The 18,292-nt window shown below is 33.0% G+C and overlaps 2 protein-coding genes across 5 annotated transcripts in view; both read right to left on the bottom strand.

The window, feature by feature from the left end:
* LOC102801435 (gamma-aminobutyric acid type B receptor subunit 2-like) overlaps positions 1–2,919 on the bottom strand; it is a 20,564-nt gene extending 17,645 nt beyond the window's left edge. The window contains exon 1 of the mRNA XM_085503541.1: positions 2,650–2,919. Coding sequence (XP_085359667.1) covers positions 2,650–2,919 — 270 coding nt within the window. The remainder of the gene's footprint in view (positions 1–2,649) is intronic.
* Positions 2,920–9,853: 6,934 nt separating this feature from the next.
* LOC102804811 (pikachurin-like) overlaps positions 9,854–18,292 on the bottom strand; it is a 61,068-nt gene continuing 52,629 nt past the window's right edge. For 3 of the 4 annotated variants that reach the window (XM_085503064.1, XM_085503061.1, XM_085503063.1), the window contains exons 13-14: positions 13,027–13,211; positions 9,854–12,019 (exon numbers count right to left, since the gene is read on the bottom strand). In XM_085503064.1, the coding sequence (XP_085359190.1) occupies positions 11,871–12,019; positions 13,027–13,211 (334 nt within the window). In that variant the 3' untranslated portion in view covers positions 9,854–11,870. The remainder of the gene's footprint in view (positions 12,020–13,026; positions 13,212–18,292) is intronic. The other variant, XM_085503062.1, reaches the window with a different exon arrangement.

Below are 18,292 nucleotides of genomic sequence, written 5' to 3'. Positions count from 1 at the left end.
ATATATAGTAGATAATATTTTATGTGTTCTACGCAAATATTCAAAATTGCTAGACGTTTCGAGCTATGGCCCTTTATCGAACGAATAACGTAGAAGAAAATAAATATATGACTGATTTTCTAAACACAAATACTATACTATTAGTGAGTCACCTTGGCATTAACAAGATATTCATATGTAAATTAATTATGACGTAGTTAATGAGCACCAAGAATATATCGAAGTAATAATATAATGACATCTGCACTCACCCCCCTCCCCTTGGGGTTATATCATATACGTGCCACATGTCAAACCACAGATTATGACTATATACATTGGAATCAAGAATACATCGCCGATACAGGAAAACAGTAAATATAATGAAAACAATAATGTTCCTGGGGGTAAATATATGCACGTTAAGCTAAATTAGATTTGCTGATTCTTGTCATACAATGTGTCAGTTTGATTTTCTCATGGTGATACGAGTAGATACGACGTGTTTATCGAAAGCTGAATACAAATTGACAGTTTAATTATATACGTTAGATTTTAGATTATCATGCAGGTGATAATCCGATGAAGAGAGAAACCCGCAGGTGTGATTTCTTCAGTGGACCCAGCAGACAGAGCCGTGATTAATAGACAGTTGAGTCGAAGCATAATATACTAGGCAGAATTTGTTGAAATTACGTGACAACAAAACAGATACTTTTTGATTGGTTTGACTGGCGTTAAAGTTAGATAGCCAATCGGGCAAAATTTTGTGAATAGTTTCGACTCTCAATAGATTGGCATTACAATACACAATTGATTGTTTACATAACAATCAGTACGTATGAAGTATGTGTATGGTGTCATTTTCTGTACATTTGTGACTATCATTCCGATCGAAGTGTACTTTACATTAGGGAATATGGATATGAGAGACATTGCAAAGGACGTTAAAGACTTTATAATACAAACAACAAAATCGTTATGCAAAGTTTATTTTATCTAAATTTCGGATTTTCGATAATTTAGTAAAAATGCCGTACATGCAGGACGGAATGTCATTAGGAATCACAATTTATGTTGCAATAATATATAGTAATATTTAAGCTTTAATTATTGCTTGGAAGATATTCTTTTTATAATGTCAACGGAGTATTACCTTCATTCTAAAAAAATGTTGAAATGTATCGCCAAACGTTAAAAGGATTTCATGCATACCAAATAATACCCCAATACATGAAAACCGTAAGGAACCCACAATGCATTTGGATGACCCATAATGCACTGGAAGACAGTTTGGTTAAAAAAGAGAAATGATATAGAGTAATCATTTTAGAGTGATCGGTGTTCGAAACGCATACATCACAAGCACTATAATAGGGACTCTTTTGCGCATGTCTGAAGCAAGATGAAAATCGGTAATTCGTGTAAACAAAATCACACTACCCGGTGGAAATGAATGTTTTTAAAATCTCATCCGAATCATGACTTCATCAAGACAAACTGATACGAACATTTAATTACTGATTGAAAGCGTTTTTTTATGTTTTTACAATAGAAGTCATTCTAATCATTATCGACTAGGTAAAAGAATTACAGTTAAACACAGACTATTTACCGTATATATAATATCAGTGTTACGTACTCAATCACTCCGTCAACACACCGATATTAATAAATTAGAAACCCGACTCATATATCAAACATGACATAAACCTAGAATATGTTGAACTACATGATCAATTATTGTAAACACATTTAGAATAGACAAGCATTACAAGACCAGTCAATATAAACTGTGAATCATGTACGCAGACGTAATAGTGCCATAATTAGAACGTTAATAATGTTTTCTCTATTAATAATGTTAATTAATAACCAGTATAATAAATAAATAAATAAATAAATAAATAAATAAATAAATAAATAAATAAATAAATAAATAAATAAATAAATAAATAAATAAATAAATAAATAAATAAATAAATAAATAAAACTGAATGTGATATTATGTGAATTAGTCTCGTGTTGTGAACATAAAATGTAAATATAAATTATGTGATACCGTACAAAGTTGATTCATCCACTCTGAAGAAATTTCATTCCCACATTTTAATTTGATTTTTGTGATGTTTTATCCTGATATCACAGAATGTTGAATAGAAAATTATATTCTGCTGAAAAAATCTATTTCATCTATGGTTTTAGGTTTATTTATAATAATATTTTATGACGTCAGGCATAATACTCTCACGTTTCAATAATTGGTAACTAAAATATCGTTAACATCATGTATGATGGTATCAATTATGTCACAATAAGCTATTAATAACTTTCAAAATCATAAGTTAGCATATGACATTTGAGTGAGCATTCGTTTCTGGCACAGACTAGTTTACGTTTACATACCAAAACATAGTAACACAAGTGGACACGCAGCTGGTTTCTTTCAACTCAAACCTGTGTACAAGTACCTGCAGCGGAAATTGACAACGTGACAGTATATCCGCTATCTTATTGGCGTGAATGGATAATGTATGACATGAATTACGACTCGTTCATGAACGGTAAGCATCGCCACTCACCCGTGTTTGGTAACAAGGAAGTGTAAATTTCATTGCTGAGTTTTTATTGGCAGCGCGGCGTATTTGCATTATTATAATTTTTACTTACATGATCGTCTTTCAGATATAGTTTTAGCTTATATCCAGGAAGAACATCGAATCTACTATTGACATCGGATACTGCCATTTCGATAGCTGGGACGACCCCAGCAGCAGACCATCCACCATCTGTATACACGGGCATTAAACCTGCTATAGCCAACTCGATATTTCCCGCCGTGTCACCGACTTCATCGAACGCAACGGTGTCGCTTCGCCCCTTGCCATGCAGAAACACTCCCACCAACAAAATCAACGAGAACTTTGTACGTAGCTTCATGAAGCGAACGCAATTGAACATGTGTTTTTGCTGTCAAAACATGAACTGATGATGGTTTCTGCTTTATGAATATTAAAACCGCATAATTGTATATGTAAATGAAATGACATATGATTGGTGGAATATTCCATCCAAGATTCTTCTTATTAAGTCTTGGACCAGCAACTAAATGTGTTATTATAATGATACCACTGCCTTCATAATATAAAAAAATGTTACATACACCAAATTGAGGTCACCTGACAATATTTAGGGCATGTCTTTCTGGTATTCTTTGTTTCAGTTTTTTTATTCATTGACGGGAAAACATTATGTAAATCAGCTAATTAGTTACCCAGTGCTCAGTATCATCAACTACTGTTTGTACATATCACTAAAACATGCTATATTATATTTACAATTGCATCTTCCTGCAAGCATGGAAGGTACTGCAAGGAAATAAATCAACACTCTGGTCGTTGTTTTATTTAAATATTTAAATTATTAGAATTCAAAAAACAAAAGCACAAGATCGATCACCACGCGTGTAGGATGCAAAGTCGTAAATATGTCAATGCTAGAATACGCAAAGACTCATGGTCAATGGTAGTTACCAATTAGTTTTTATAACCAATTGACGCGGGATTGGAAATAAATTCATACCTTCCTGGAAAATAGTTCTCATTATAGGTTTAATGACTATAGTTAGGACAGTGTAATACCTATAATATCACTAATACTAATTAAAGAAAATTGTAATGGATGCTAGATTTTAGCTTGAGTAATTTTTTGCATCAAAATTTTACTCAAGCACTCAACTGGCATTGAAAACAATTTTGAAAGATGTTAGAACCGATAAATACAACAATATAGACAAATGTAATCTTTGTCTTTGGTAATTATTCAATATAATCAAATGTTTCGGACACTGTTCCAGTGGTGCATAATCCCTTGACGTGGAGATATGTGAGGTCAAACTAACTCGTAATGATAACACGGTAATAGTTGATCTTCCTTTCCGCTAATAACAAATCAAACCTAGAAATTGATATGGCGTAAATGCATTTCTCTTGGAACTAAAATGATGTTTGTTTGGTCTAGGCGGATGGAAAAAACGGACCCCAGCTGACACTGTGGCATGTCCAGGAGAAATGAAATGAAATCAACATTAACATAACAGAAGTGAACATACGGAATTATTGCATCTTGTATTATTCACACAGTCCAATAATAAATTATGACATTTACAATAAACCATCGACTGTGATATTCGTTATAATTCTGTTTGCATAAACGTTAATTCCATGAGGGTAACCAGACAATCCTTCGTATAGTTGTATCATTGATTATTATCCATGTCGCCAATAGTGAAGCGTGTTTTCTTTTATTTACATAATCCGAAAGTCCGTAAGTAAATCATTTATTTGACTCTCAAATAATGAGTTTAAACCACGGCCATGTATAGATTATTTAATAAACCGTCTTTCCCAGTGTTATTATATTGTTAGAAGGCGGTGTCATTATAAAATTCACAAAGTGTGCTGTTATTGTCGCTGATTGCATTTCCTAAATTATTTAGTTATTTTGTTATTCTATTTTCACAGTCAAATGTATGTAATATGTTGATGTTCTGCCGCGATATAATGAAAGTGTCGACACTATGTGTTAAACAAGCCTAGTCTTTCTAGTGATCCCACGAATACGGGGCAAATTACAAATTAATTATTAAATAATAAACATCACCAAATACAATATCGGATTATTACGACCTCATCTACTTTTCCCACTACACCTATAACCTAATACCGATTTATACAGGCTGATTCAACAAATAGTATTTGAACTGAAGCATATATCAGTGATTAACATATTCAATATCTCATATTGTATTGCTGATAGTATATGATCAATTTATCATACATCCATCATTTATATCCGAACCAGTGCTTATGTATTTTGAGTGATTATTTCATAAGCAATGGCACCAGCTTGATTGCCAGTTATAAGTAAATTATTGGTAGAAGGCATATTGATATGTATGACCTTTTGCATTTGTGTTCTACACTTTCTGCTTAATTTATAGATGAAATGTATCGCTAAACATTGAAGGATGCTTTTTAAATAGATGATGAAGATAATAAGCCATGTTACTTATAAACAAATTATATTTCACATATGAAAGGTTGTATTCATATCATTGCTTGTGTTCATTAATATTGTCTCGTTGTCAATGTCCATTTATTATTTGTTATAACAAAAGCTTTAAGCCAATAAATCACTAACATTTGTAAATACATTTTCTGAAAGATTTTCAATAGCAGTGATTACTTCAAAGCATATGAGGTTATAATACATCAAAATAGGTACAAAGACAGTAGGTGATCGTATCACCCAGCGTTTAGCACAGGTCGACACTTTACGGTATTTTTTGTGATAATATTATTATTGCAGATCTTTTCTTGCTTGTAGAAATAATTTAGTAAGAAATAGTAGTAAAAATATTTGTGCCTACGCCATTGTTCACCCACGTGCTACATTGCTGTTCAGATAAATAGAGTTATCATTTCCTATTGAATTGGGACAATTTGGTGACAAGTTGTATCTTGACCGTGGACAGTTTTATGGGGAACAGCTAACACAACTTATTTTATTCGTAAGTGTGACTCCTTTAACAGGAAATGCATTAGTCTAGAGATCACGTTCCAACCGCTCATAACTGTGTGAACAATTCGTATACCATCCTATATTACGGAGGATAGTGTTAGGAAATGAAACAACCAACTTTGGCAGTCTGAATTTTGAAGCCAAAAATGACTATATTATATGTTATCGAATCAAAAATAATCATAAAAACGTGAAAAAACCAAAGACGTTTGGCAATATGAGTCTCCGTACCAAAATCCACAATTTATACATCTCTGATATGTTAACTGATTTACACAAGGGTGTTTACCTGTGCAGGTGAGAACACGTTACGTCGACATGAGGGGATTAAATATGGCGGAGGCATGCAACCGCTATCGACCATTCGCAAAAGGTGTTGTATGTGCATTGGCGTCCCAAAATGTTTAAACTGTTATATTGACGTGTATACGTTGTTAAACGCGTGCTTTGTTCTGATATATAGGTACCAACAAGAGATACGGTCAGTGTTTCGTACATAAGTTGTTATGTATGTATGACGTTTTACATGGCCCATTATCCAGTTGCCATATTTACGCTTATAGACATAACTTTTTCTAGTGAAAACACGGTAAGGCCTCCAAGCGTTCGGTGCATTGCCGACTCAGTGTGCGATATTCACATGTTATTAAATACATATTTTAATATGTTACTCATTAGAATGAAACATTAGAATTTTGTACATCAAGACTAAATGAAACAGTAGTATAGCAAACTAAAACCATAACTACTTTAGTAACATAAACAAAAACTGACTTTCTGTAATTGAATTGAACTCATTTATATATATGAAGCATATATATTTATTTTATTCATGTACTGTAACAAAGAGTTTGTATATTCCACAGAAAGTTATGGCATGTATTTTTAGAAAATTATACAATGACTGAGAATATACTAGAATGATCTCAACTGGACCATGACGTAATCATCCAGTGCGCGCTCATCAACTTGATGGTGTGCTTGAAGTTATTATTTGTTTTTTAGATATTTGTTTTCATTGCCATAAAATAACATATTAGTGTTTTCCTGTATCTTCGGTGAGTTGTGTTGTGTCTCTAATTAACCTTAATTTGTTATGCTAGTTCATAAGTACTTACCATGATGATAGTACTTGCAAGTAGCATTATTCTTATTTTTACCTTGATTGCGTTAATACTATATTGTGACAGTATTTATAAACATATGTATATAGTGAACAGTGAAATGTCAAGCAAAAGCCTTGTCAATATTTAATCTTTCATTACTGTTAATATTTTCCTTATTTCAAGCTAATCTACAGCGTAAAGCAAAACGTAAAGTTGTCTATTTATCCAGTACTACGAGTTGCCCAGAGCACTATCCACCTTACTCTGCATTGATTCAACATGTGCCACTTGTGAAGCATGCTGTGTGTATTTAGGTAAAGAGGTTTATGTGAAATTAGGAAACGAGTGGTCCAACCCATCGAAGTCTCGTAAAACCTACCGGACCGTTAATCTTTTTATAACTTACAAAACACCCATCGGTCTACATAAAATAGGACATGTCTTTTCAAATATATAGTGAAAATTTGTAAAAAATTGTATTTATTCTGTTTGGTACAAAGTGTGTTATATGTACTGACTTAAATGTCATAATTAGTCTTGTGTGATATATAATTACAACTCTAGTCACGTGAATAATGTGATACAACTATTGTAAACAATTATTTCTAGGCTTACGTGTAAACGTCGGATTTGCTATTACTTACGAGTCTATTTATCATCATTGTTTCACATTCCTTTGACAAATATGAATATATCGGATACAGCTAGTAAGTGATGATCTCTGCAGTGAACCTTTTATTTAGGTTAGAAGGACAATGGTGCGGATATATCAGGTATGCGTTGCTAATACGTAATGATGAAAAAACAAATGCGTAAAATAGTATAAGCTAGCTATCATAGCATTCGAAATGGACATCATAATCATCTATGTTATGCAAATTGTACATCGTGATGTACATTTCCTTGTGTTGCTTGTCATTTCAATTATGATGATGCAAATTATGGAAAACACACTGATGACGTGTGCATTTCCTAGTACACGTGGGAGATTACGAAAGGTTTAACCCTGAATCATGATTGATGACAATCATATTAATGATGTTTCATTTCCTAAGAGAGATCATCTTAATGTATTAACTTGCCCATAAAATGGTTCAGAGATAAGAGAGATAAAATGTACAGATTTGTTCATAATGAACATGTCATAAGGGGGTCCGTATCGTAAAGAACTTCATTTGGATACACTGGCTTGCTCGTTTTTGTTCAATTCACAATGGGGTGTATATTTAGAATGTGTAGCGATAGAGTTAGAAACACAATTACACAAGGTGACCATGGCATAGTTTACCATAATTATTAGAATCAGTAATTAAAGACACTGTCACAAATAAACTTCGAATATGTATTATTCCATATATACTAGTGTATTGTTAATTGCGTATACGTATGCCTAGAATGTGGAATGCAAATACCATCCTCAGTAATATGAGAGAAGAATTTTGTATTTAACATCTTCAACTGGTTGTTGATTGTAGATCAAAATTAAAAACATGCATGCATACATGCATTATTTCCCAATTATAATGACAGACGCTTTGTGAGTGTCAGTAATATACTGCAAAAGAAACATAGTGTTCCTCATTATTAGTTGAACTTCGATGACCTTGCCCTTTGTTATATATTATTTCCTTCATCATAGTTTGTTTTAATATGAATATACGTTGTCGTAAATAATTTTGAATAAAAACAAGTTTGGAGTTGAACCAACAGTCTACCGAATGTCCCTGATAGATGTAAATATCTTACAAAACATTGGTGCCTAATTTGTTATAAATGACACAATTTCCAGCTTTATTCAAAGTAATTCAGATTTTTTAGTATAAAAACAAATGTTTCATCTCACAAACAAGTACTGCATTTAGACGTGAATAGATTTGTAAAACAAGCAAGATAACAGAAAATCTTAGCTGGCTTAGTATTTCGTACAGGTGTCTGTCAAAAATGAATGATTCCCTGAGATAAATATGAACTGCCTTATTATATTCATTGTGTGACTACTGTATTATATGAAAAGAAAAAAAAATGAATAACTATAATGTTGCAAGCTCTGCTTTGTATGCGAATCAACTCATTAGTTAGCTGGTGTCCAGTGGAGAGAGAAGCCAAAAGTATTGTTGCTTCCTGAGATTCTACATCTTTAAACACTGTAATCTTTGTTTTTGAAGTGCGTTTTTAAATTAGTATTATATAAGGTCTATCATTCTGTTCTAATGTGTATCACCAGTGATCATTCAAGCCGAAACAGTCAAAATATTTTATCGAATTTTCTCAATTTGTGCATGATAATTTTACACAGGATGTCGTTCGAACTAAGGGAAGATTTTATATTGATGGATTAGGTGGCCAAGTTTGATAAAGTTTGCAATAGAATTAGTAAAGTTATTGTGCAAACATTAACAATTATTAACGACGACAACAACGCCGACGACGACAACAACGCCGACAGATATTTGTTTCCCTTAATATACCTTTCCCTTCCGTCATTGATGGTACGGGCAAGGTAAAAACTACACTTGACTTGACGTATTCATGAAGGGCGGTAGTTGGTGCCTAGCGGTCGATGTATTTTTCACACAGTGTATAGATCGTACGAGACCCGTGACAAACACGACGATCATCGCCCTCTAACACGTAATGTTAGTGTTTGACGTGTTTCCGACTATATGTATTATGTACACTAGTTCTGCATCGTACTCGTCCAAACAAGCAGAGCAGTTTACAAAACAATACTAGTATACTGAAAGGTGAGTGTGGCCTCGTTTCTTATTAAATTAATTTCCTAATGCCATTTACATGCACTTAATTATTCATTAATAATTATTTCATATCAATATATAATATGATTGTATATAATGTACTATTACAAGTCAATAACATAGTCCCGTAAATTATAAACAATGAACCATGTACTAGATAGATCATGGAAGGAATGCACCGGGTTTCATTCAAACTTCGTCGACAGCAGAGCTAAAAACTTGACACGGATGACGACACCGACGGACAATCACTCATATGAAAAGTATTATTAAAAATATTATTGCAAATTTTTGATGAGTAATCCCACATTTGGAGTGCATGCATTGTTGCCGCATAGTGTACAAGTGTAAAAATACACAATTTCATCGTTGTGTTAATCCTTGTCGTTCACTGGGCCTGTTATCTGTTCTATAAATCAGTGTGAATGCTGAGAACTAAAAAGGGATTTTTTTTATTTACTTTATGTATGCACAGAAATAGTGTATCACCAGTTTCACCACAAATTGAATTATTGCCGATTTTCTCCATCTATACATTAGAGTTCTATCGTGTGCATTAGACACAAAATAAAAAATTCTGACCTCTGAAGATGCTAGTTTACACAAATAAAGTCACGAATCCATGAGAAAATAATATACTGCAAATTGGATAATGTTTAGAATTGCATCAGGTGATTTATGTGACCTGCAGCTCTTCAGCATAGTTACTAAGCAAGTACGCAAAAACATGATAACATTGGAAATTGACACATATCAACATGATACAAAAGGGCATATTTCTCATGCACAAATGTTAGCATATTTTACAACAGATAATTTGTGTTATCTCCCACTAAATATGCAAATTTCCCCAGAGAGATCTTGTATCTGCTTCCAAGTACCCTTGCTTGTCTTTTACAACCTCTAATTAAATGTTATGATGTAGTAAATTACTTGAATGAATTCTATGAATTATGAATTCTTTGATAATTGACTCAATGGCAGCCACAGGGATGGAACCCCAAGTGTATTTGTTGAGTGACATTACGTCCTTGGACAAAATAAAAGATGGGAAATTATTGATTAATAGGTCCCATAACTCAAGCTACAACGTCAAAGTGCATTAAATATTTGTACCACATGAATATCTACAGCATCATATACAGCACAGATCTGTTTCATTACAACAAAATAGTTGATTGTCAAGTTCATACTCTTTTCAGAATTTTTTCTGAAATACAAAAATGCATGAGAATGAGATATGAGCAGCTCCACCAAAATTAAAAGTATTTTTTCCACCAAATTTAAAGGAAAAACAGCATTGACAGATTGTTTTAAGTCACACATCAGGTGTCAATCAGACACATAATATTTGTATGTAAGTATTGTAGCAAATAAATATATTGCAACTAAGTTGCCATATTACAATATCTGTATAAGCGCAATGTATGGAAGCCAATAATCTTGGCTCTGATTATATATTAATGGCATCAACAGTTTTGTATGCATGTGTTCTTTTAATATTGGTTGTACAGTCATTGTTTGTTTGCTATACCAATTAGTTGATTCCCATGAAATCGATGATGACCTTGCAGCTGTCAAATTGAATGAAAGCTTGCTTCTTTATTATAGGTTTATAATGGAGACTAATGCATGCATTAACAAGGGTAATGCATGTAGTCATTTTTTATAATAAAACTGTCATGAGAAGACAGTGTATTTAGTATCAGCAATAACACAACTATGCTTGCACAGTTGAAAGAATGTCCCAATATTCTTGTCCATTAAAAGCGTATCTGCTTTATTAAAATTTTGCGTATTAACCAGAGGTACGCGTGTTTCTGGTCAAAATAAGTCACATAATAACAATCTAGTTTGGGTTTATTTAATTACTGCTACAAAAAAGTTTTTCTTTTGAACAAATATACTATATTATATATCATAGATTTCTTTCCTATTGGTTATAAAATATACTTTGTATTTTTATTTTGACTAAGAGCGCCCTCACTGGTGTACTACACTAGTTATACATCAAACACTGTTTGCTTCATATAATGTTTGAAACTACATAAAAACCCAAAGCATTTCTCAAAAATCAAAGTTGTAATATAATCATATATTCATTAAAAATCAATTAAACCTAAAATGTTTAGCTACAAAATATTACTAAGAACATTGCAGTTTATCTAATAAAACTATTAAAACATTAGAATTTCCTCTTTGTTCCTCTGTACAAGAAACAGTTCATACAACACCGTCCAAAGGTTGTGAAGGTAACTACAATAAAACAAAACAATTTGTATATTGCCCCTGCATAACAAATGTAAACAAAACCACAGTAAAAGTAACAGGTACATAAAAATACAGTATGTGATGACTGATTATCAAGAAAGAAATTTAGTTTACAGGCAGACATGATGGAAATGATTTATCTGAAAAATTCCAATACCTGTAACCATAGAAATCATCAAGTACAAAGATTAATATTTCTCCCATCAACTGCATCTGCTATAATATCTAAGTGATAATCTGTTGCCAGGGTAACACTCCTAAGGCACCCAATAAAACCTGTAGTATAGCGATGTAAAGACAACTCTACAATGTCATGCATTCCACCTGAAAAATATTAAAAACATCCATTGTTATAAATTTATGTTGTATTATAGTCTAGATTAAAAGTTGTATTGTACGTATGTCAAAACATAAATACCATTTCAATTTTAGCTAAATTGGCCAAATCTTGAATCAGAAAGTTATGGCATTTGCAACTTACTGTAAAATAATTTATTTTAGCTGGAATTAATTTTCGCTGAAAAGACTTTTAGGGTGTTTTATAAGAAATTTATTGACACAGATTTTTGATGAGTTGTATATTCACTGGATTTTATTTTCACTGAATCATTCCTTCAGTGAAAATAGCAAAAATTAATTCCAAGTATACTAATTTGAAGCTAACTTAATTTACTTTTTATCAATTAACTTGTCTTCACTCCAATAAATCCTTTCATGCATTGATGTTTTATTTCTGCTTCAGGTGCAGAAAGTACATAATGTACACAAGTACAAAATGGTCGTTCTATAAATCTATAATGGCTATATCAAAAACAACTCAAGTGGTGTACATCTCAAGAAATCCTAATGGAAATTGCTTCACATCAAATATTGATTTTGTAATATAATCCATTTTTGATCATCAAACTGAGAATCTTGTGTGCGATTCAGTGTATTGACCACCGAATACAGGAAACTGCCTGGTGATATTTTGTAATATAATCCATTTTTGATCATCAAACTGAGAATCTTGTGTGCGATTCAGTGTATTGACCACCGAATACAGGAAACTGCCTGGTGATATTTTGTAATATAATCCATTTTTGATCATCAAACTGAGAATCTTGTGTGCGATTCAGTGTATTGACCACCGAATACAGGAAACTGCCTGGTGATATTTTGCTATTGGGAAGTAAACTTCTGATGTGTATATGTTCTGAATACCATAGGTGTCTCAGCTATTACAGTACACATATTACTTACCATGTCAAAGACTTCAAACTAAATTTTACTGACAAAATAACTTGCATTCTGATGTTACACATCACACACCACTAGTTTATTCTACTTACCTATATAAAGTCCGTTATTTGTATTCAGTTGTTTAAGTTTGCCTGGAGAGGTGCCTGTTACAGTATAGCCATCTACTACCATTGTACCTATATTTCCTTCTCTATGTAAGTGCACGTTATGCCACTGACCATCAATAACAGTCTCATTACTAAGTATAATTCCTTCACCACTGCCAAGGTTGTAGCTGTATAAAAATCAAATATATGTTATTCTTCAATTAATATAATAAAAAATGAATAAATGAATAAAAAATAAGCATAAATGAATTACAACAAAAAGCCTCCAAATTCAACTAAATATGTTTAATTCTGATGGTGGTAATTTATACAACAATAATGACTTTCCCGCAGCATTATATTGGATTTGGAGAAGGGCCTATACACGATAATTTGTTTGGCCTCGCCTCGCACATTCAATAATGTGCTATGGGGGGGGGGATCATTATTGTTTCATGAAAAACAGCTACTTGAATAATGTTAACAAGCAGCCTCTCGGCTGAGATAGCTCCGCTGTTAGCAATGCACATTACAATTAAATCACTGAAGATATCATTAGAAAATGAACAATATATATATAAAAAGCAACGGGACAAATCTGAAAGAAGTCCACACGTGGTACGTATATATGTAATATAAAAGCAATCGGACTTGCGGTTTTCAACAAGAAGTCAAAAATATCACTTTTCACCAAAAATGACAAAAATAATCATCAAAATTAAATAATTGTAGATTTCGCAACAAAATTAACAAATCTGAAAGAGGTCCACATGTAGTACCTATATATGCATTATAAAAGCAATCGAACTTGCGGTTTTCAACAAGAAGTCGAAAATATCACTTTTTACCAAAAATGACAAAAATATTCACCAAAATTAGAGAATTAAAGATATCATCACAAAATGAACAAATCTGAGAGAGGTCCACATGTAGTACCTATATATGTAATATCAAAGCAATTGGACTTGTGGTTTTTAACAAGAAATCGAAAATATCACTTTTTACCAAAAATGACAAAAATATTCACCAAAATTAGAGAATTAAAGATATCAATACAAAATAAACAAATCTGAGAGAGGTCCACATGTAGTACCCATATATATACTATAAAAGCAATTGGACTTGCGGTTTTTAACGAGAAGTCGAAAATATCACTTTTTACCCAAAATGACAAAAATATTCACCAAAATTAGAGAATTAAAGATATCATCATGAAATGAACAAATCAGAGAGAGGTCTACCCAAGGTACATATACACAAAGTATCAAAGCATTCACGCTTGTAGTTCTCAAGAAGAAGTTGAAAAAGTAAAACATTGACACGGACGTCGACGGACGCCAACGACAGACAATCACTCATATGATAAGCTCCGCTCGACAAAGTCGACAGGGAAGCTAAAAATCAATGTGTCATTCAGTTTAATTAGTTTTTTTAGGGCACAGCTCTTACAAATGCACAAGACACTTTCACTCAAATTCTCAAAGTTAGTCACTTCAATACCGAGCACACATTGGCATGAATAGCTATTCACATTAAGACAATTGAAAGGGCTGCCACAAATATTGAATAGTCATTTATCTTTTGGTCAACTTCAGATCAACAGGAACCAATGATATGAAAATATGTGAGGTATTATTTTAAGAAGCTATAGAAATAAATTGTTTAATGTTTCTGACAAATTGTTTGAAGACAAAGCCTTTTTTGGAAGTGCATGTGATGTTAAATAATACAGTTGTATGTATTGCTACTACATATCGAATGGGACAAAGACAAGGGAATATCTTGGAAAAAAACATCTGTTGCAAACATCAATAAAAGTCATTTACTTGTGGATATCAAATGATGGATTATAATAGACCTTCTGTGTATTTTATACTAACACATTTCATTTGCATGATTAACATAGAAGTTATATAACATAGTAAAACTATTACAACCTTACTCCTGCTATACTCATTGGGTCCATTTTTATTTATTTCAGCCAGTAGTTAAATATAAATTGATGATGAATATGTGAAGTTTTTGGTACCTTTTAGAGAATGGTCAGAGATGTCAGGTGCAAGACAGTATTCAAGAAACCTGCTAGTATGGGTAAACTTCCACTCAGCTAGGGATTCCTCCACTAATGTTATGGTTGTCAATATCCACTCAGCTTGGGATTCCTTTACTAATGCTATGATTGTCAATATCCACTCAGCTAGGGATTCCTTTACTAATGCTATGATTGTTAATACCCATTCAGCTAGGGATTCCTTTACTAATGCTATGATTGTCAATATCCACTCAGCTAGGGATTCCTTTACTAATGCTATGATTGTCAATATCCACTCAGCTTGGGATTCCTTTACTAATGCTATGATTGTCAAGCTTGGGATCACTTTACTAATGAAATTATTGTCAATATCCACTCAGCTAGGGATTCCTTTACTAATGCTATGATTGTCAATATCCACTCAGCTTGGGATTCCTTTACTAATGCTATGATTGTCAATATCCACTCAGCTAGGGATTCCTTTACTAATGCTATGATTGTCAAGCTTGGGATCACTTTACTAATGAAATTATTGTCAATATCCACTCAGCTAGGGATTCCTTTACTAATGCTATGATTGTCAATATCCACTCAGCTTGGGATTCCTTTACTAATGCTATGATTGTCAATATCCACTCAGCTAGGGATTCATTTTGCTAATTGTATGATTGTTAATACCCATTCAGCTAGGGATTCCTTTTGCTAATGCTATGATTGTTAATATCCACTCAGCTAGGGATTCCTTTACTAATGCTATGATTGTCAATATCCACTCAGCTTGGGATTCCTTTACTAATGCTATGATTGTCAATATCCACTCAGCTAGGGATTCCTTTACTAATGCTATGATTGTCAATATCCACTCAGCTAGGGATTCCTTTTGCTAATTGTGTGATTGTTAATACCCATTCAGCTAGGGATTCCTTTTGCTAATGCTATGATTGTTAATATCCACTCAGCTAGGGATTCCTTTACTAATGCTATGATTGTCAATATCCACTCAGCTTGGGATTCCTTTACTAATGCTATGATTGTCAATATCCACTCAGCTAGGGATTCCTTTACTAATGCTATGATTGTCAATACCCACTCAGCTAGGGATTCCTTTACTAATGCTATGACTGTCAATATCCACTCAGCTAGGGATTCCTTTACTAATGCTATGATTGTCAATATCCACTCAGCTAGGGATTCCTTTACTAATGCTATGATTGTCAATATCCACTCAGCTAGGGATTCCTTCACTAATGCTACGATTGCCAATAACCACTCAGCTAGGGATTCCTTTACTAATGCTATGACTGTCAATATCCACTCAGCTAGGGATTCCTTTACTAATGCTATGATTGTCAATATCCACTCAGCTAGGGATTCCTTTACTAATGCTATGATTGTCAATATCCACTCAGCTAGGGATTCCTTTACTAATGCTACGATTGTCAATAACCACTCAGCTAGGGATTCCTTTACTAATGCTATGATTGTCAATATCCACTCAGCTAGGGATTCCTTTACTAATGCTATGATTGTTAATATCTATTCAGCTAGGGATTCCTTCACTAATGCTATGATTGTCAATATCTATTCAGCTAGGATTCCTTTACTAATGCTATGATTGTTAATACTCATTCAGCTAGGAATTCCTTTACTAATGCTATGATTGTCAATATCTATTCAGCTAGGGATTCCTTTACTAATGCTATGATTGTCAATATCTATTCAGCTAGGGATTCCTTTACTAATGCTATGATTGTTATACCCAATCAGTCAGATTTCTTTTGCTAATGCTATGATTGTTAATAACCATTCAGCTAGGGATCCATATACTAATGCTATGATTGTCAATATCTATTCAGCTAGGGATTCCTTTACTAATGCTATGATTGTTAATACTCATTCAGCTAGGGATTCCTTTTGCTAATTGTATGATTGTTAATACCCATTCAGCTAGGGATTCCTTTTGCTAATGCTATGATTGTTAATATCCATTCAGCTAGGGATTCCTTTACTAATGCTATGATTGTCAATATCCATTCAGCTAGGGATTCCTTTACTAATGCTATGATTGTTAATACTCATTCAGCTACGGATCCCTATACTAATGCTATGATTGTCAATATCTATTCAGCTACGGATTCCTTTACTAATGCTATGATTGTTAATACTCATTCAGCTAGGGATTCCTTTACTAATGCTATGATTGTTAATACTCATTCAGCTAGGGATTCCTTTACTAATGCTATGATTGTCAATATCTATTCAGCTAGGAATTCCTTTACTAATGCTATGATTGTCAATATCTATTCAGCTAGGGATTCCTTTACTGATGCTATGATTGTCAATATCTATTCAGCTAGGGATTTCTTTACTAGTGCTATGATTGTTAATACTCATTCATCTAGGGATTCCTTTACTAATGCTATGATTGTCAATATCTATTCAGCTAGGGATTCCTTTACTAATGCTATGATTGTTAATACTCATTCAGCTAGGGATTCCTTTACTAATGCTATGATTGTTATACCCAATCAGTCAGATTCCTTTTGCTAATGCTATAATTGTTAATACCCATTCAGCTAGGGATTCCTTTACTAATGCTATGATTGTCAATATCTATTCAGCTAGGGATTCCTTTACTAATGCTATGATTGTTAATACCCATTCAGCTAGGGATTCCTTTACTTATGCTATGATTGTCAATATCTATTCAGATAGGGATCCCTATACTAATGCTATGATTGTCAATATCTATTCAGCTAGGGATTCCTTTACTAATGCTATGATTGTCAATATCTATTCAGCTAGGGATTCCTTTACTAATGCTATGATTGTTAATACCCATTCAGCTAGGGATTCCTTTACTAATGCTATGATTGTCAATATCTATTCAGCTAGGGATCCCTATACTAATGCTATGATTGTCAATATCTATTCAGCTAGGGATTCCTTTACTAATGCTATGATTGTTAATACTCATTCAGCTAGGGATTCCTTTACTAATGCTATGATTGTCAATATCTATTCAGCTAGGAATTCCTTTACTAATGCTATGATTGTTAATACTCATTCAGCTAGGGATCCCTATACTAATGCTATGATTGTCAATATCTATACAGCTAGGGATTCCTTTACTAATGCTATGATTGTTAATACTCATTCAGCTAGGGATTCTTATACTAATGCTATGATTGTCAATATCTATACAGCTAGGGAATCTTTTACTAATGCTATGATTGT

This window comes from Saccoglossus kowalevskii, chromosome 9 (genome assembly GCF_978046115.1).
Source record: "Saccoglossus kowalevskii chromosome 9, keSacKowa6.1, whole genome shotgun sequence".
In the NCBI taxonomy this organism is placed as follows: domain Eukaryota; kingdom Metazoa; phylum Hemichordata; class Enteropneusta; family Harrimaniidae; genus Saccoglossus; species Saccoglossus kowalevskii.
Note: the sequence above shows the minus strand (reverse complement) of the source record. Positions and strands in the feature narration are given on the sequence as shown.